The 20,762-nt window shown below is 43.2% G+C and overlaps 1 protein-coding gene across 1 annotated transcript in view; it reads left to right on the forward strand.

Annotated features, from left to right (window-relative positions):
* The window catches only part of LOC106563910 (hephaestin), a 63,683-nt gene extending 45,681 nt beyond the window's left edge, over positions 1-18,002 (forward strand). Inside the window, exons 10-18 of the mRNA XM_045690274.2 lie at positions 922-1,138; positions 1,348-1,487; positions 9,248-9,373; positions 9,972-10,078; positions 10,172-10,409; positions 11,052-11,191; positions 14,532-14,685; positions 15,369-15,383; positions 15,658-18,002. Of these exons, the coding sequence (XP_045546230.1) occupies positions 922-1,138; positions 1,348-1,487; positions 9,248-9,373; positions 9,972-10,078; positions 10,172-10,409; positions 11,052-11,191; positions 14,532-14,685; positions 15,369-15,383; positions 15,658-15,722 (1,202 nt within the window). The 3' untranslated portion in view covers positions 15,723-18,002. The remainder of the gene's footprint in view (positions 1-921; positions 1,139-1,347; positions 1,488-9,247; positions 9,374-9,971; positions 10,079-10,171; positions 10,410-11,051; positions 11,192-14,531; positions 14,686-15,368; positions 15,384-15,657) is intronic.
* Positions 18,003-20,762: the final 2,760 nt, after the last annotated feature.

Raw genomic sequence — 20,762 nt, forward strand, 5'->3', positions numbered from 1 at the left:
CCTAGTGGTTAGATTGGAGGGGTGGCAGGTAGCCTAGTGGTTAGAGTGTTGCTAGATTGAATCCCCCGAGCTGAAAAGGTACAAATCTGTCGTTCTGCCCCTGAACAAGGCAGTTAAACCCACTTTTCCCCGGTAGGCCTTCATTGAAAATAAGAATTAGTTCTTAACTGACTTGCCTGGTTAAATAAATCAAAATAAACTGAGTAAGACAGACAACTGTCATGTATATAGTGACTTCATGTATATAGTGACCTCATGTATATAGTGACTTCATGTATATAGTGACTTCATGTATATAGTGACTTCATGTATATAGTGACTCCATGTATATAGTGACTTCATGTATATAGTGACTTCATGTATATAGTGACTTCATGTATATAGTGACTTCATGTATATAGTGACTTCATGTATATAGTGACTTCATGTATATAGTGACTCCATGTTTCAGATTTAAACTCTGTGATGCTGCTGACGAGGGGAACACTGTTGTCTACATGGACATTAATAATTTGTTTTTCACACCTCTTACCCCTGACCTCTTACCCCTGACCTCTTACCCCTGACCTCTTACCCCTGACCTCTTACCCCTGACCTCTTACCCCTGACCTCTTACCCCTGACCTCTAACCCCTGACCTCTAACCCCTGACCTCTAACCCCTGACCTCTACCCCTGACCTCTTACCCCTGACCTCTAACCCCTGACCTCTAACCCCTGACCTCTAACCCCTGACCTCTAACCCCTGACCTCTTACCCCTGACCTCTTACCCCTGACCTCTTACCCATGACCTCTAACCCCTGACCTCTTACCCCTGACCTCTTACCCCTGACCTCTAACCCCTGACCTCTTACCCCTGACCTCTAACCCCTGACCTCTAACCCCTGACCTCTTACCCCGGCTTCTTACCCCTGACCTCTAGGTGTATTTGAGGTGAGCTGCAGAGTGACTGACCACTATAATGGAGGGATGAGACAGCAGTACTCTGTGAAGCCCTGCTCCGAGAGCAACGTGAAACACGCTCACTCCCCTGGCTCGTCCGTGGTTCGCTACTTCATCAGCGCAGAGGAGGTGGAGTGGGACTACTCACCTGACCGGGTCTGGGAACTAGAGAAACATCACGCCACAGAGGAGGACAGGTAAGAGAGGGGAAGGAGGGAGAGTGTTTCTGTGTGTCAAATCCAAATCACATTTTATTGGTCACATAAATAGGATTTAGCAGATGTTATTGTGAGCGTAGTGAAATGCTTGTGCGTGTGCGTGTGCGTGTGCGTGTGCGTGTGCGTGTGTGTGTGTGTGTGTGTGTCATTCATTCATTCATAATTTTGTGTGTGTGTGTGTCCCCCAGTCCAGGCAGTGTATTCGTGGGCAGGGGAGAGAATCGTATTGGTCCACGGTATAAGAAGGCGGTGTATAGACAGTACACTGATGACACCTTCAGGACACAGACGGAACTGCAGCCTGAACAACTGCACCTCGGCATTCTGGGTAGGGTAGTGGGTCCCAATAATATCTCCTTCCTCCTGATGTTTGCACTTGTTCGCTACTTCCAACAAATTTAAAAGTATTGGATTGATGGAAGACATGGGCTATAGTGAGTTTCTATATACCAGTAATTTCCTTTCAAATCCATGAAGCCTGTAGAGGACTGGCCACCCCCTCATAGCCTGGTTCCTCTCTAGGTTTCTTCCTAGGTTTTGGCCTTTCTAGGGGAGTTTTTCCTAGCCACCCCTCATAGCCTGGTTCCTCTCTAGGTTTCTTCCTAGGATTTGGCCTTTCTAGGGGAGTTTTTCCTAGCCACCGTGCTTCTACACCTGCATTGCTTGCTGTTTTGGGGGTTTTAGGCTGGGTTTCTGTACAGCACTTTGTGACATCAGCTGATGTAAGAAGGGCTATATAAATACATTTGATTTGATTTGATGAAGGGAAGTAGCGGTGAAGAAGGCGGGATTAGTGAGACGCATACCGTCTCTTTAAAACAGTCACTGAACAAATGAACCTGGCCATTCTGGCAGCTGATCAAATCCCAGCTAGCACATTTGGTTCCTTGGAAGTTGTGGGAACGTATGTTTTTGGTTTCATGTTGGTAGTTTAAAACTGAACGTTTTTAAAACTTTTTTCCTTTTCCCGGGAACGTTTATTTTTAGGTTCTGAGAACGTTTTTACTCTGGATCTTCCCAGTTTTCCTGGGAGTTTTTATTTACGCTCTGAGAACGGACATTTATAGGTTATTTGGAGGGTTTTTGAATAGCTTCCTTGAAGGCGAACACATGGGTTTGTTTTCATCATGTCCGAGGGATTTCTAGGTCAGTGAGATTTTTCAACACGTAATTGGCCACGAAGAGGGCGGGTCTGGGATCCGCGCTCCCAAAACAAAACCCCATATGACGGCTTCCGGTGTAATGAATAAAAAAATTAATGAAATCCTGTGAATTTAAATGAAAATAAAGTGAAACTAAATGTAGTCCTGGTTTGAGGCATTTAGCTAACATCTATGCTATACTGATTATACTATACGGCTCTATGCTATACGGCTCTATGTTATACTGATTATACTATACGGCTCTATGCTATACAGCTCTATGCTATACTGATTATACTATACGGCTCTATGCTATACGGCTCTATGTAATACTGATTATACTATACGGCTCTATACTATACGGCTCTATGCTATACTGATCATACTATACGGCTCTATGCTATACGGCTCTATGCTATACGGCTCTATGTAATACTGATCATACTATGCGTTTTTGGTGCATGGTTCCCTCTAAACTGCCACTGCAGATGGAATATCAGCACAGAGAGAAACACGAGATGGAACTTCGCACATCTTTCTAGAGTCATCCCCTTTAATTAGTTAACACTATGGGCGTTTCGCTCCGCTGTCGGGGGAATCAAAGCAATATTAGGGAGTCATCCCCTTTAATTAGTTAACACTATGGGCGTTTCGCTCCGCTGTCGGGGGAATCAAAGCAATATTAGGGAGTCATCCCCTTTAATTAGTTAACACTATGGGCGTTTCGCTCCGCTGTCGGGGGAATCAAAGCAATATTAGGGAGTCATCCCCTTTAATTAGTTAATACTATGGGCCTTTCGCTCCGCTGTCGGGGGAATCAAAGCAATATTAGGGAGTCATCCCCTTTAATTAGTTAACACTATGGGCGTTTCGCTCTGCTGTCGGGGGAATCAAAGCAATATTAGGGAGTCATCCCCTTTAATTAGTTAACACTATGGGCCTTTCGCTCCGCTGTCGGGGGAATCAAAGCAATATTAGGGAGTCATCCCCTTTAATTAGTTAACACTATGGGCCTTTCGCTCCGCTGTCGGGGGAATCAAAGCAATATTAGGGAGTCATCCCCTTTAATTAGTTAACACTATGGGCGTTTCGCTCCGCTGTCGGGGGAATCAAAGCAATATTAGGGAGTCATCCCCTTTAATTAGTTAACACTATGGGCGTTTCGCTCCGCTGTCGGGGGAATCAAAGCAATATTAGGGAGTCATCCCCTTTAATTAGTTAACACTATGGGCGTTTCGCTCTGCTGTCGGGGGAATCAAAGCAATATTAGGGAGTCATCCCCTTTAATTAGTTAACACTATGGGCCTTTCGCTCCGCTGTCGGGGGAATCAAAGCAATATTAGGGAGTCATCCCCTTTAATTAGTTAACACTATGGGCCTTTCGCTCCGCTGTCGGGGGAATCAACGCAATATTAGCCGTTTCAATGTAACGTACCGAAACAAAATGAACTACGCAAAACTAACTGCGCCAGAGATTTTCTTGTAGGCAGAGCGCATTGGAGTAGGATTATGTTGCATTAAAAAGTGACTCAGGCCGTACTCTATATGAGCTGCAGTAGGGCCTATGTGCAAATAGACCATTGCAATATATAGATCTGTGCCATTCACTTTGAACTGGGCTGTTTAAAGAGTGAGGCGTCGTGAGTAGATGCGCTTGGTTTGAGATCAAAGCGAGAGCTGCATGTAGCCGCCTGTGTACATTTTGTTCATATTATTTGCTAGTTAGTGAGTTATTAGCCCAGTTAAAGATCATTTGTAGTCAGCAGTGGGGGAGGGATTACTTCCTACAAGAGAACAAAACATGTACATTTCTAGACATCTTTGACAAATAATAGTCGGGTAAAGAGCTTTTTTTTTTTATGTCTTAAAGGGGCAGTGTTGTATTTTGAGACGTATTGAATAAGCGAAGTAGCCAATAGGCAGAAAGTATCATTTGTCTGATTCCATGTAATAATGGTATTGGATTAATAATGCATTTTATTTTGTAAAGTGGTTTCTTGCATCAAGCAACACATTTTCAGTCACCACCTTGTCTGAAGGACAAGTTGATCAACAGGTTAATGTCGAGCTCTGCATGCTTTCTTCAAGTCTCATGGAATGTAGGTCTACATTGAACACCACACATTGGCTGCTACTGTAGGCTGAATGATAGAACAGCTATTTCCATGTTAAAATATTATGGGATGCATTTTTCTCCATTGTTTTTGAGGGTAGGCCACTCTGGTAGTCCGACATTATGATCAAATACCCACAGTAGTCTACTTGGCCACTGTTAAAACTGTAACTTAAAGCAAGGTACAGCCTCAGTGTTCACAGTAAAACTGTAACTTAAAGCAGGTACAGCCTCAGTGTTCACAGTAAACGTGTGCCGGAAGTTGCACAGAATTTTCACAATGTTCAAGTTTGCGCTCAGCAGACCTAAAATTTGTTTAGTGGCAAAAAAACAAAATATATGGAACATTGTTTGTGTGTAGATATGGTTGTCCTTCTTCGATACAGCTGGATGTTTTTCAGTGATGTTCCTATCAGCGTATTCATTGATAAATGTTACAAAGTGATATATTTTTTCCAGTCTCTGAAACATCCCGGTGTGGAGCGGCGTTTTTCTGAGCTGGCCTTGTCCCTCCGCTAAGACGGGCATTTTTAAAAAGGAGACAGACACTAACAACACAAATTCCTCTTAGTAAAATTGAAAGAACTGCAATGGTTTCAAAGGATTCCTCTCATCAACACGAATTTGACGATGGTGCATTTTTTTTAACGTGTTTTATTAGCTACATGGTGACATTCAACAAACATGTTTACTACACCTGGAATATAGTGAAGAGAATTCATAACAAAGAGTTGGATTTAGCTAGAAGCTTAGCTACAGCTGATACCAGCATCAAAAGGGCAGATGACAAATAAGATGGCTAACGTAGTAAGTTATTTTTCCTGCAAGCCACCTAGCTAGCTAGCTAACTTTAGTTTATCTTACTGAAACGCATATTGTGTATTGCAGGCTAACGTGCTACTGCGTTACATTGGGGGAAATGAAATTATATTTCTGTTTGCTAATGTAAACTTAGGTAGCAATCTAGGTAGCTAGTCTAGCTAGCTAGCTAAGTTAGCTAAACAAATACCGTTAGCCAAATCTATGATTTTAAAAAGAGAAGATGTTTTACAATCGGAGTTCTATTGTATCTCTGTTGTAAAACCTCTTATCTTTCTAGTCATAGATAAGCCTACTAAACAGCAAGCTACAACGCTAACATTCGGCTATAACTAGAACTGAAAATAGATTTCTGATTCAAATAATATTACTACACAGATCATACACATAAACGTTAGCTAGCGAGCCAGTAATCTAACGTGTCATAGCTAAACTCTGACCCGGATGAAGGCAGACTGGAACCATTTAACTCTGTTTTGTTTGTAGCTACTTCTTGTTTGGCCAGCGTTGTGTCAAGTCATTCCGGTTCACACTGAACGTGGCGTGTGCAGAAAGTAGCCTATCATAACTTTTTTTTCAACTGATCTGTAGATAGCGCCTGCTAAATTTAGGGCATCAATGTTGTTGAGAAAAGTAGCAAAACTTTTTGTTTTTACGGAATCATGGCTCTCTCCAGATATATCGTCTCCGTCCATTCAGCCAGCGGGCTTTTCCGTCCATCGCGAGGACAAAAAGAAAGAACTCTCCAGGAACAAGAAAGGCCGGAGGGGTTTGTTTTATGACTAACAACTCATGGTGTGATTGTAATAACGTACAGGAAGTCCTTTAGTTCTCCAGATCGAAATAGCTCACCATCAAATGCCGACCGCAGTACCTCCCGAGAGAGAATTTTCTTTGGTCATCGTCACTGCCATGTACAGTATATTCACCCCAAGCCGACACAGCAACGGCTCTCAAAGAACTACACTGGACGATGTGAAAACGGGAAACTGCATATCCCGAGGCCGCATTTATTGTAGCTGGGGACTTTAATAAAGGAAATTTGAGGAAAACGCTACCGAAATTCTCTCATCACGTCTCCTGTGCTACATGTGCAAGACGAACTCTGGTTGATTCTCCCTTCCGGAACAGCTAGAAGGCCCTCCCCCACCCTCCCTTCGGCAAATCAGATCATGCCTCCATTCTTCTCCCCACCTATAGGCTGGGACTTAAACAGGAAGCACCCGTGGTAAGGACTGTTCAACATTAGTCTGACCAATTGGGATCTATACAGAGATACAATTAGCAGCTAGCATGCTACACGATATATATATAAGAGAAACTAGCATGCTAGGCTAGCAGGCCACAGGGTGTGGGTTGGCATACAGTGAACAGGCAATAGCTGGAGGCTAGAACGCTAGACTAGGCTACAGGCTAGTAGGCCTCAGGCTTATTGGCCAGAATAGCAACATTAGCACCATGGTTATAGGCTAGTGGGTTAGCATGCTATGGCTAACAATGCTAATAAGTGAACAGCAGCCATCTTGGTAGAGGCTAGGGCCCGAATGAAGAAGTGGCCGGGGGTTATGACATCACCGGTCGGCCATTTTAGGTGAGTAACAACAAGAAGGCCTAGCTGGTAGCCATCTTGGGCTACATAACAACAATGAAAGGACTACTCATCGTGTCTTTGTACTGTACCCAGAACTATACCAAGCAGGTAGATAAACCGGTTATGTTACATGAGATTGCAGACAATCCTGACATATGACAACTAATGAAGCATGTATGAGCATGTACTAAAATAGCAATAGCAGCCTATAACGTGTATACAGATGAAATAAACACTAAATGAACACCGGTAGTAAAAAGTACAATGGCGCGCTGAAAGAGGCACTAAACACCAGTCAGGGAGTCCAGAAGAAGGATTGTCCACGTTGAAAGGGTCCAGGTGTGAGTTGAGGTGTAGGACAGGAGTTTCTAGAGGTCGTCTCAACATGCCCTCCTGGAGACAGGAACAGACTCCAACCCCAGGTTAGGCCACCGATTCGCTGACCAGGTCAGCTGACTCTGTTCCCTGGCAACAAAGGTTTAAAGTGTCATTCTGCAGCAGGACAATAGACGGGTCGGTTTGTTTAGCAACAATAAATACAGTATAGTCTATAGACGGTTGTTTAGCAACAATAAATAAATACAGTTTAGTCTATAGACGGTTGTTTAGCAACAATAAATACAGTATAGTCTATAGACGGTTGTTTAGCAACAATAATAAATACAGTATAGTCTATAGACGGTTGTTTAGCAACAATAAATACAGTATAGCCTATTGACGGTTGTTTAGCAACAATAAATACAGTATAGCCTATAGACGGTTGTTTAGCAACAATAAATACAGTATAGTCTATAGACGGTTGTTTAGCAACAATAAATACAGTATAGCCTATAGACGGTTGTTTAGCAACAATAAATACAGTATAGCCTATAGACGGTTGTTTAGCAACAATAAATACAGTATAGCCTATAGACGGTTGTTTAGCAACAATAAATAAATACAGTATAGCCTATAGACGGTTGTTTAGCAACAATAAATAAATACAGTATAGCCTATAGACGGTTGTTTAGCAACAATAAATACAGTATAGCCTATAGACGGTTGTTTAGCAACAATAAATACAGTATAGCCTATAGACGGTTGTTTTAGCAACAATAAATAAATACAGTATAGCCTATAGACGGTTGTTTAGCAACAATAAATACAGTATAGTCTATAGACGGTTGTTTAGCAACAATAAATAAATACAGTATAGCCTATAGACGGTTGTTTAGCAACAATAAATACAGTATAGCCTATAGACGGTTGTTTAGCAACAATAAATACAGTATAGCCTATAGACGGTTGTTTAGATAGCAACTACCTGCCAACCCTAAACTATATTTTGTCCCCAAATGTTTATTGAAAACATAAATACATTTGCACAATGAGCACTTGTTGCCTGTCAAATACATCGTTACCGGTTTTGGTTAGCTAGCTAGCGAATGTTAGCCCATATTAGCGTTAATACGACATCAGTCAAAACTCCTCAAAACAAGACATGGTACACAATAACAGGACACAAACGAGCTTAAAAGATCCACCTACAATTACCTCAGTGGTCAGTTTCTTGTCATTGCCATTCAGAATCATTGGTAGCCTACCTCAGCTGTAAGAAGTCACAAAGTCTCTTAAGTCCCAGGGCCAGAGAGAGGGTTTGAGAAAGGGTTTTCGGCGTAGTACTCACGGGCAATAGTAAGGGTTTTCTCTAAACGTTCTCTAAACGTTGCTAAAGTGGTTCTTGTGGTTTTCATGGAAAGTTTTCTTCATGTTCTGAGAACGTGTTTTAAAAAAAAAAATAACATTCTTAGAACACTCTTTGAACGTTACAGACGTTTTCTTGTGGTTTTCATGGAAAGTTTTCTTCATGTTCTGAGAACGTGTTTTAAAAAAAAAAATAACATTCTTAGAACACTCTTTGAACGTTACAGACGTTTTCTTGTGGTTTTAGTGGAAGGTTTTATTAACGTTACCGGAAACATTTGAGAACATGACTTTAGAATAGAATCATGAGGAAACCTGTAGGAAACGTTACGCTGAAATACTGAAATTCCCACAGAAGAACGTTGTTTCTTAACGTTCTCTGAACTATTTGAGAACATTCCCAATGTCAAACCAGTTGGAGAACGTTCCCACAACATTACCAAAATGTTAATTAAATGTAGCCAAACGTTCCGTTAAAGGAATTAAATACAACGAAAATAAAACAACGGTTTTAAAAATAAAAATAGTTTTTTTTTTTTTTTTGTCTAGTTCCTTAAATGTGCTGAGAACGTTCCAAAGCCAAAAGACTATCCTGCACCGTTCCCAGAAAGTTGTGGAAAGGTTGTAGTCAAAATAACAGCAGGACAACCACGCTCTCACCAAGCTCTAAGAAACATATGGTTCTCAGAACGTTATGCGCTAGCTGGGATTGATATGGTGTTTGTGTGTCGTTCCTACAGGTCCTATAATCAGGGTGGAGGTGGGAGAGGAGGTTTTGATCACCTTTAAGAACAGAGCCAGCCGTCCGTACTCTATACACGCTCACGGAGTGGTCACAACCGACACACACACACCTGTCCAGCCAGGTAAAACACACACACAAACACACTGTCGGCCATACTCTATAGAAACACACAGAGTGGACATCACAGACACACCTGTCCAACCAACAACGGTCCATGTTAGTGTGTGTGTATGCTCCTCCCCTTTTATCTCCTCCTCTTCTCCTCCCTCCTCCTCCCTCTCCTCCTCCTCTCCTCCTCCTCCTCCTCTCTCCTCCTCCCTCCCCTCTCCTCTCCTCTCTCCTTTCCTCTCCTCTCCTCCTCTCTCCTCTCCTCCTCCTCTTCTATCCTCCTCTCTCCTTTCCTCCTCTCCTCCTCTCCTCATCTCCTCCTCTCCCCCCTCCCCTCTCCCTTTATCCCCCTCTCATCATCTCCTCCTCTCCCCTGTCTACTCCTCCCCTCTCCTCCTCTCTCATCTCCCCTCTCCCTCTATCCCCCTCTCCCCATCTCCTCTCCTCTTTTCTCCTCCCCTCCCCTCTCATCATCTCCTCCTCTCCCCTGTCCACTCCTCCCCTCTCTTCCTCTATCATCTCCCCTCTCCTCCCCTCTCCCCCTCTACCTCCTCTCCCTCTCCCCCTCTCCTCCTCTCCACCTCTCCTCTCCTCTCCTCTCTCATCCCCAGGTTATATGACAGAGTTCAGGTGGGAGGTCCCAGAGAGCTCTGGTCCAGGAGTCTCTGATCCTAACTGTATCACCTACGCGTACTACTCTACTGTTGACTTCGTCAAGGTGTGTGTGTGTGTGTGTGTGTTTACCTTTAGAACTCCTGAGAATGTGTGTGTCTCTACCTGTATCCAGTAAGCCTCTCTGTCTGTCCTTCAGGATGTGTTCAGTGGTCTTTTGGGCCCCCTGGTGATCTGCAGACAGGGAGTACTGCAGCGTGGAGCTGAGGGGGGGACGAGGAAGAGGAGGGACGTGGAGAGGGAGTTTGCTCTGCTCTTCATGGTGTTTGATGAGAATGAGTCATGGTACCTGGAAGACAACATCAGAACTTATCTCCACACTGACCCCAGTAACTTCACCATGGACGACAACTTTATAGAGAGCAACAAGATGCATGGTGAGGAGGAGGGGAGGGAGAGGAAGGTGTAGGAGGGAGGAGGAGGAGGGGGGAGAGGAGAGGTAGGGAGAGGAGGAGAGGAGGGGGAGAGGGAGGGAGTGGAGGAGAAGAGGGAGGGAGAGGAGGAGGAGGAGAGGATGTGAGGAGAGGGAGGGAGAGGAGGAGAGGATGTGAGGAGAGGGAGGGAGAAGAGAGTTAGAGAGAGGAGGAGGTGAGGAGGGGAGGCGGGAGGGAGGGAGGGAGAAGAAGAACCAAGCTTATAGAGAAGAGAGTGAGTGTGTCCCAATAATCTCTCCTTCCTCCCTAAATTTGCACTTCCCTTCATGGATTTGAAAGGAAATTACAGTATTTTGGAAACTCTTTCTAGCCCATTCCTACACTATTCCAATGCTTTTTAGATTTGTGGAGAGTAGTGAGAGAGGGCACACTTCAGGAGGAAAGATGCATAGTATTATTGGGAACCAACAAAGACAGAGGCTGAAAGAGAGAGGTCATGTTGACTAATGCAGCACTGACACCTGTAATATATTAATATACAGACAGAGGCTGAACGAGAGAGGTCATGTTGACTGCAATGGTATTAAGGAGTAATATTGGTGTGTGTGTGTGTGTGTGTGTGTGTGTGTGTGTGTGTGTGTGTAGGTATAAATGGTAAGCTGTATGGAAACCTCCATGGTCTAACCATGTCTAATGGCCAGACAGTGGACTGGTATCTACTGGGGATGGGCAACGAGGTCGACATACACACCGTCCACTTCCACGCTGAGACCTTCACGTATAAAGTAAGACACTCCTCCTTCTCTTCTTCTTCTCCTTTTCTTCTCTTCTCCTTCCCTTCTTCTCTTCTTCTTCTCCTTTTCTTCTTCTTCTCCTTCTCTTCTTCTCCTTTTCTTCTCTTCCTCCTTCCCTTCTTCTCTTCTTCTTCTCCTTTTCTTCTTCTTCTCCTTCTCTTCTTCTCCTTTTCTTCTCTTCTCCTTCCCTTCTTCTCTTCTTCTTCTCCTTTTCTTCTTCTTCTCCTTCTCTTCTTCTCCTTTTCTTCTCTTCTCCTTCCCTTCTTCTCTTCTTCTTCTCTTCTTCTTCTTCTCTTCTTCTCCCTCCTTCTCTTCTTCTTCTCCTTCTCTTCTTCTCCTTCTCTTCTTCTCCTTCTCTTCTTCTCCTTCTCTTCTTCTTCTCCTTTTCTTCTTCTCCTTTTCTTCTCCTTCTCTTCTCCTCCTTCTCTTCTTCTTCTTCTTCTCTTCTTCTTATCTTCTTCTTCTCCTTTTCTTCTCCTTCTTCTCCTCGTTCATCGTATTATTATCATTATTCTCCTCATCTTTCTTATTCATCATAATCATTATCACTGGAGTCAGTTTTCCAGTACATTGCCTTAATTCTGTTCTCTCCTCACTTTTATAAAGAAACTGAAAGGCAATAATTCAACCAAATGGCTTGTGACAAATAGATATTATACGTGTATATACTGTACAATGAACAAAAATATAAACGCAACATGCAGCAATTTCAAAGATTTTCATTTCATTAGGCCCTTATCTATGGATTTCACATGACTGGGAATACAGATATGCATCTGTTGATCACAGATACCTTAATAAAAAAGTAGGGGAGTGGATCAGAGAACCAGTCAGTGTCTGGTGTGCAGTGTGACACATCTCCTTCACATAGAGTTGATCAGGTTGTTGATTGTGGCCTGTTGGAATGTTGTTCCACTCCTCTTCAATGGCTGTGTGAAGTTCCTGGATATTGGCGAGAACTGGAACACTCTGTCGTACACGTCGATCCAGAGCATTCCAAACATGCTCAATGGGTGACTTGTCTGGTGAGCGATGTTCCCTCTAAGCTCCTCCAGGAGACACACAGAAGAAGCCCACATAGAGAAGCATGAGATTGACCTTCACTCAACTTTCTAGAGCTTTGTAGAGTCACCAACCGGTCGACGATCTCCAAGGCATTCCTAGTCGATCGCCGAACATTTCTGTAAAAAACCTTGTGTTCCTATTTTGTTTTTATTTTGTCTCGTGTTGTTTGCGGGTAGATGCACCAGATTCAACGGCCCTGCGCACCGGGTAGTAGGCCAACTGTTGCCATTTTGAACCATTTCCTGTGTCTGAAGGTACAATCTCTGCTGGTGGGCCCAAATCAAGTGCATTATAGGCCTTCGCTGGCCAATCGGATGGCTCAGATGACCGCGTCTGCAGTCATGGAAGATAGCTACAGCAAAATTAATGTGAGATTTCAAAACGTTTTAAAACCGTGACTAGAGAGAGAGACGGTCAACGAATACAGAAAAGAGATGCTGTTTTTATGAGTTAGATTAAGTTCTTACTCAGCACTGTCAACACCCTTCCTATTTCCACTCAGCGCTACAACAAGTACTGCGACAGTAATGAATGAGGAAAGGAAAGTGTATCTGTAGGCTAACGTTGTTGTTATTATTAGCTGCTTGGGTCTTTTTTTAATATCGAGGAATATTTTCACATTCTCTGTTCATATAATTCAGTGCGGCTGGCGTTTCACCATCAGCTGGAAGATGGTGTCCCTTTTTTGGTCAGTTGAGGAAAGGGAGACCAGAGAGGGCTTGTTGAGGCAGACCCTCAGTCTGCTGCTGCTCTCTCCCTCCGCTGAGACTGACCATCAGATGCAGGCACCAACAGCCCAGTTAAATACACAATAAATAACTATTTAAATGTTTGCTCACTCAGCTCACAACTAATACAACAATGGATCTATTACCGCTGTGATCATGTAGCCTACCTCAAATGTTGAACTATATGTACTGAACAAAATATATAAACGCGACATACAACAATTTCAAAGAGTTTACTGAGTTAAAGTTCATATAAGGAAATCAGTCAATTAAAATAAATAAATTAGCCTCTAATCTATGGATACCACATGACTGGGCAGGGGCGTAGTCATGGGTGGGACTGGGAGGGCATAGGCCCACCCACTGGGGAGCCAGGCCCAGCCAATCAGAATGAGTTTTTCCCCACAAAAAGGCTTTTTTACAGACTGAAATACTCCTCAGTTTCCTCAGCTGTCCGGGTGGCTGGTCTCAGACGATGCCGCAGGTGAAGAAGCCGGATGTGGAGGTCCTGGGCTGGCGTGGTTACACGTGGTCTGCAGTTGTGAGGCTGGTTGGACGTACTGCCAAATTCTCTAAAACGAAGCGGAGGTGGCTTATGGTAGAGAATTGAACATTAAATTCTCTGGCAACAGCTCTGGTGGACATTCCTGCAGTCAGCATGCCAACTGCACTCTCCCTCAAAACTACAGACATCTGTGGCATTGTGTTGTGTGACAAAACTGCACATTTTAGAGTGGCCTTTTATTGTCCCCAGCACAAGGTGCATCTGTGTAATGATAATGCTGTTTAATCATCTTCTCGAGATGCCACACCTGTCAGGTGGATGGATTATCTTGGCAAAGGAGAAATTCTCACTAACAGGGATTTAAATCAATTAGTGCACACAATTTTAGAGAAATAAGCTTTTTGTGCGAATGGAACATTTCTGGGATCTTTTATTTCAGGTCATGAAACATGGAACCAACACTTCACATGTTGTGTTTTATATTGTTGTTCAGTATACAGTACCAGTCAAAAGTTTGGACACACCTACTCATTTAGGGGTTTTTCTTTATTTTTTACTATTTTCTACATTGTAGAATAATAGTGAAGACATCAAAACTATGAAATAACACATTATGGAATCATGTAGTAACCAAAATAAGTGTTAAACAAATCAAAATATATTTTAGATTCTTCAAAGAAGCCGCCCCTTTTGCCTTGATGACAGGTTTACACACTCTTGGCAAATATACCGTGCGTTATAGGGAAATAATGCACACTCTAGAATGCCCTTCAAGCCAATCAGAAAGGAGTATTTAACAATGCCATGGTATAAATATATATGATAATACAGTAAGTCTATGTATTAACATGATCCTCAGATGGACAGCGTTTGAACTGTTACCAAGTCCTCCTCTCTCTCTCCCCTGGGTGTGTGTGTGTGTGTGTGTGTGTGTGTGTGTGTGTGTGTGTGTGTGTGTGTGTGTGTGTGTGTGTGTGTGTGTGTGTGTGTGTGTGTGTGTGTGTGTGTGTGTGTGTGTGTGTGTGTGTGTCAGACGGACAGTGTGCACCGTGCGGATGTGTTTGACCTGTTCCCGGGGACGTTTCAGACGGTCGAGATGACTGCAGGGAACCCTGGGACATGGCTGTTGCACTGCCACGTCGCCGACCACATCCACGCTGGAATGGAGACCACCTTCACCATCACAGGTAACCACGGAGACCACCTTCAGCACCACAGGACCCAAACCCAGACCTAACTTCCTGAAACCCAGACTGTGTGTGTGTGTGTGTGTCGGTGTTGGTGAGACAGACAGAGTGACAGCCAGAGTGACAGAGTGACAGAGTGACAGAGTGACAGAGTGACAGAGTGAGAGTGACAGAGAGAGAGTGACAGAGAGAGAGTGACAGAGAGAGAGTGACAGAGAGAGAGAGTGACAGAGAGAGAGAGTGACAGAGAGAGAGAGTGACAGAGAGAGAGTGACAGAGAGAGAGTGACAGAGAGAGAGAGAGACAGTGACAGACAGAGAGACAGTTAAACCCAGACCTAACTTCCTGAAACCCAGACCGTGTGTGTCGGTGTAGAGGAGTGTCGGTGTAGAGGAGTGTCGGTGTAGAGGAGTGTCGGTGTAGAGGAGTGTCGGTGTAGAGGAGTGTCGGTGTAGAGGAGTGTCGGTGTGTGTCGGTGAGAGAGTGACAGACAGAGAGAGAGTGACTGACAGAGAGAGAGTGACTGACAGAGAGACAGACAGACAGACAGACAGACAGACAGACAATGACAGACAGACAGACAATGACAGACAGACAGACAATGACAGACAGACAGACAATGACAGACTGTTATGATGTCATCATTGTCTAACATCAAGTCTCTTGTTTATCTTTTATTCCAGAGAAAACATCACATGGTGAGTAGACATGAATAAACATGAACCACATTAGAATGACTAGACATGAATAAACATGAACCAGATTAGAATGACTAGACATGAATAAACATGAACCAGATTAGAATGACTAGACATGAATAAACATGAACCAGATTAGAATGACTAGACATTAATAAACATGAACCAGATTAGAACGACTAGACATGAATAAACATGAACCAGATTAGAACGACTAGACATGAATAAACATGAACCAGATTAGAATGACATTGTTTCTCCCCTTCTCCTATAGCACCTGGTGTTGGAGGTTCCATCTCCACTCTGCTACTGCCACTACTACTGGCCATTCTCCACTAGACTACCGGGGGGGGGGGGGGTGTGTGTGTGTGTGTGTGTGTGTGTGTGTGTGTGTGTGTGTGTGTGTGTGTGTGTGTGTTCATATTGCATTATCAGTCAATGTAATTAGCTATCAAACCAATCAGTCCTACAATGGATCAAATGATAATGATTGACAGTTCAATATTACACAGCTTTACCATCCAATCATCCATGTTACAGCTTTATCATAGAATCAGGAAGTAGAATCCTAGAATGGACGTGAACCTTCTTATGATGGCGTCAAAGGTCAGCCATGTTGGTCAGGGAGTTGATCAACCATGGTTTGCCAGCACCGTTATAATTTATTGTATAAAGCAATGAATTTGAAGAATTTGCCTGCACTGTATACAGTGCATTCGGTAAGTATTCAGACCCCTTGACTTTTTCCCCAAATGTTTTAAAATGTTTGCAGCCTTATTCTTAAGTTGATTCAATTGCTTTTTTCCCCTCATCAATCTACACACAATGCCTCATAATGACATCACAATGCCTCAGAATGACATCACAATGCCTCATAATGACATCACAATGCCTCATAATGACATCACAATGCCTCATAATGACAAAGCAAAATCAGGTTTTTAGGAATGTTTGCAAATGTATATAAAAAAATACGTACATTTCACATTTATACATTTACAAAAGTATTCAGACCCTTTACTCAGTACTTTTTTGAAGCACCTTTGGCAGCGATTACAACCTTGAGTCTTTTTGGGTATGACGCTACAAGCTTGGCACGCCTGTATTTGGGGAGTTTCTCCCATTCTTCTCTGCAGATCCTCTCAAGCTCTGTCAGGTTGGATGGGGAGCGTTGCTTCACAGCTATTTTCAGGTCTCTCCAGAGCTGTTCGATCGGGTTCAAGTCTGGGCTCTGGCTGGGCCACTCAAGGACATTCAGAGACTTGTCCCGATGCCACTCCTGCGTTGTCTTGGCTGTATGCTTAGGGTCGTTGTCCTGTTGGAAGGTAAACCTTCGTCCCAGTCTGGAGCAGATTTTCATTATGAATCTCTCTGTACTTTTCTTCGTTAATCTTTCCCTCGATCCTGACTAGTCTCCCAGTCCCTGTTGGTGCCTCCATCATGCTTCATCCAACCTGGCACCATCGTAGGGATGATGCCAGGTTTCCTCCAGACATGAAGCTTGCCATTCAGGCCAAAGAGTTCAATTGCATCAGACCAGAAAATGTTGTTTCTTTAGTCCTTCAGCTGCCTTTTGGCAAACTCCAACTCTGTCTGGCCACTCTATCATAAAGGCTTGATTGGTGGAGTGCTGCAGATGGTTGTCCTTCTGGAAGGTTCTGCCATCTCCACAGAGGAAGTCTGGAGCTCTGTCAGAGTGACCATCAGGTTCTTGGTCACCTCCCTGACCAAGGCTCTTGTCCCCCGATTGCTCAGTTTAGCTGGGCGGCCAGCTCTAAGAAGAGTCTTGGTGGTTCCAAACTTCTTCCATTTAAGAATGATGGAGGCCACTGTGTTCTTGGGGACCTTCAATGCTGCAGACATTTTTTGGTACCCTTCCCCAGATCTGTGCCTCGACACAATCCTGTCTTGGAGCTCTCCGGACAATTCCTTCACCATCATGACATGGTTTTTGCTCTGACATGCACTGTCAACTGTGGGACCTTATATAGACAGGTGTGTGCCTTTCCAAATCATGTCCAATCAATTGAATTTACCACAGGTGGACTCCAATCAAGTTGTAGAAACATCGCCTCCCTACCTCTGAGGAAGCACAGTTCCCGCTCAGCCCAGTCAAAACTGTTCGCTGCTCTGGCACCCCAATGGTGGAACAAGCTCCCTCACGACGCCAGGACAGCGGAGTCAATCACCACCTTCCGGAGACACCTGAAACCCCACCTCTTCAAGGAATACCTGGGATAGGATAAGGTAATCCTTCTAACCCCCCCCCCTTAAAAGATTTAGATGCACTATTGTAAAGTGGTTGTTCCACTGGATATTATAGGTGAATGCACCAATTTGTAAGTCGCTCTGGATAAGAGCGTCTGCTAAATGACTAAAATGTAATGTAAATGTAAGGATGATCAATGGAAACAGGATGGATCTGAGCTAAATTTCGAGTCTCATAGTAAAGGGTCTGAATACTTCTGTAATTAACGTGTATATATGTTTTTTATTTGTAATAAATTAGCAAACATTTCTAAAAACCTGTTTTCGTTTTTCGTTTTGTCATGGGGTATTTTATCAGTTTTAGAATAGGGCTGTAATAGAAAATAAAATTGGAAAAAGGGAAGGGGTCATAATACTCTTCCTGCAACCCTGCACCTGCCACTCTTGTTAGCTCGCTAGCTAACCAGTTGTAGAGTAATGATTCCATTAACTGTATGTGTTAGCTCGCTAGCTAATCAGTTGTAGAGTAATGACTCCATTAACTGTATGTGTTAGCGCGCTAGCTAACCAGTTGTAGAGGAATGATTCCATTAACTGTATGTGTTGAGCTCGCTAGCTAATCAGTTGTAGAGTAATGACTCCATTAACTGTATGTGTTAGCGCGCTAGCTAATCAGTTGTAGAGGAATGATTCCATGAACTGTATGTGTTAGCGCGCTAGCTAATCAGTTGTAGAGGAATGATTCCATTAACTGTATGTGTTAGCTCGCTAGCTAATCAGTTGTAGAGTAATGACTCCATTAACTGTATGTGTTAGCGCGCTAGCTAATCAGTTGTAGAGGAATGATTCCATGAACTGTATGTGTTAGCGCGCTAGCTAATCAGTTGTAGAGGAATGATTCCATTAACTGTATGTGTTAGCGCGCTAGCTAATCAGTTGTAGAGGAATGATTCCATTAACTGTATGTGTTAGCGCGCTAGCTAATCAGTTGATGATCGGACTTAGACAAGTATTGTATCATATGCCACTTACAGATTTCCAAGAAAACAACAATTAAGACATTTATGGTCTCTTTACATATTGGTATAAAACCTGTAAACTGTTTTAGGCTGACAATAATTCTATTACACAATTTCTGATTTATCACATGCCTTACTTTTATTTTCCTGCATAATTAAAATAAAGATTATGCCTCTACTGCCATTCATTACAATTACAACTACTTTGGATTTCTCCCTGACCAACATGGCTGCCATTTATTACAATTACAACTACTTTGGATTTCTCCCTGACCAACATGGCTGCCATTTATTACAATTACAACTACTTTGGATTTCTCCCTGACCAACATGGCTGCCATTTATTACAATTACAACTACTTTGGATTTCTCCCAGACCAACATGGCTGCCATTTATTACAATTACAACTACTTTGGATTTCTCCCTGACCAACATGGCTGCCATTTATTACAATTACAACTACTTTGGATTTCTCCCTGACCAACATGGCTGCCATTCATTACAATTACAACTACTTTGGATTTCTCCCTGACCAACATGGCTGCCATTTATTACAATTACAACTACTTTGGATTTCTCCCTGACCAACATGGCTGCCATTCATTACAATTACAACTACTTTGGATTTCTCCCTGACCAACATGGCTGCCATTTTCACCGCATTCTGGAACTTTGAGGGCTTATGACATCGCCCCTCTGGTAATTGAATAGAATCTCTGTGGTTTTATTCCCCAAGTCGTCATTTTATCTGTTCAATAGTCTGCTTCAGAACCTGTCTACTGTATACTGTCCAAACTTGAATATATACTGCTGCACTGTTTGATTGATTGCACTCGTTGTCCGTTGCAACGAGGAGGAAATAGAATGTAAAATGACTACTGTACCAAATATATTTTGTTTAAGTCTGTGAACAATAAAACTGCTTTGATAACGTACGATAATGTTTCAATGTTGAGCGTGTATTAAATGTGTGTTGTTTATAAAACACCCGACTGTAATATAACCCCCCAGGACTACAGGTCGTAACCACGGTAACCCTAACCGAGACTATAGGTGGTAACCATAACCTGCTAGACTACGGGTCGTAACCATGGTAACCCTGACCCAAGACTACATGCAGTAACCATGGTAACCCCAAGACTATAGGTGGTAACCATGGTAACCCTAACCTGCTAGACTACATGCCGTAACCATGGTAACCCCAACCCCCAGACTACAGGTGGTAACCATGGTAACCATAACCCTAATTTACTAGACTACCTGTAGAAATGCTGACCCGTTGTTGCCTCTTGACTTTTCCACTTCACAATAACAGCCCAGTCGACCAGGGCAGCTCTAGCAGGGCAGAAATTTGACAAACTGACTTGTTGGAAAGGTGGCATCCTATAATGGTGTCACGTTGAAAGTCACTGAGATCTTCAGTACGGGGCCGTTCTACTACCAGTGTTTGTCTATGGAGATTGCATGGCTGTTTACTAGATTTTTTTTCGACAGCCTTTTTAGGCCCTAACATGTGTTTATTATGATCAAGTTCAAACCCCACCGTTAATTATTTTAAAGTTAGCTACAGTTGGTAGAGCATGGTGTTTGCAACGCCAGGGTTGTGGGTTCGATTCCCACGGGGGACCAGTACGGGAAGAAAAAAAAAAAATGTATGAAATGTATACATTCACTACTGTAAGTCGCTCTGGATAAGTGCGTCTGCTAAAATGACCCAAAAAATAAAAAATAAAAAGATATATAATTAATTGTTATTCATTCTGACTACTACATTTCACGTATGGCCGCGTGCTGACACAGACCAATCACAGGTCAGCTACGAGGAGTCTCCGGGTCGACTCTCAGGCAGGATGAAAACGACTACATCGACCATGATCCTTTGCCAGTTACGGCCACTTTCACCATGTTCCTTAACGATTTTGTTGTTGCCGTTCAGCCCCATCAAAGATTATGGATATACTGACAAGATACATGTCTCTCCGCCCTAACAAGGGGAATCGTTGTCCACAAAGACGCGCGGCGGTCTGTCTAGCACCCGCCTATCCTTTCTTTGGATTGGTGGATACATCTCATTATTGTAATTAAAAAAATATATATATATATTGGCGATGAGAGATGCTATGCTATCCTTAAACCATGAATATGCATAGC

This window comes from Salmo salar, chromosome 11 (genome assembly GCF_965601325.2).
Source record: "Salmo salar chromosome 11, fSalSal1, whole genome shotgun sequence".
NCBI classification, from domain to species: Eukaryota; Metazoa; Chordata; class Actinopteri; order Salmoniformes; family Salmonidae; genus Salmo; species Salmo salar.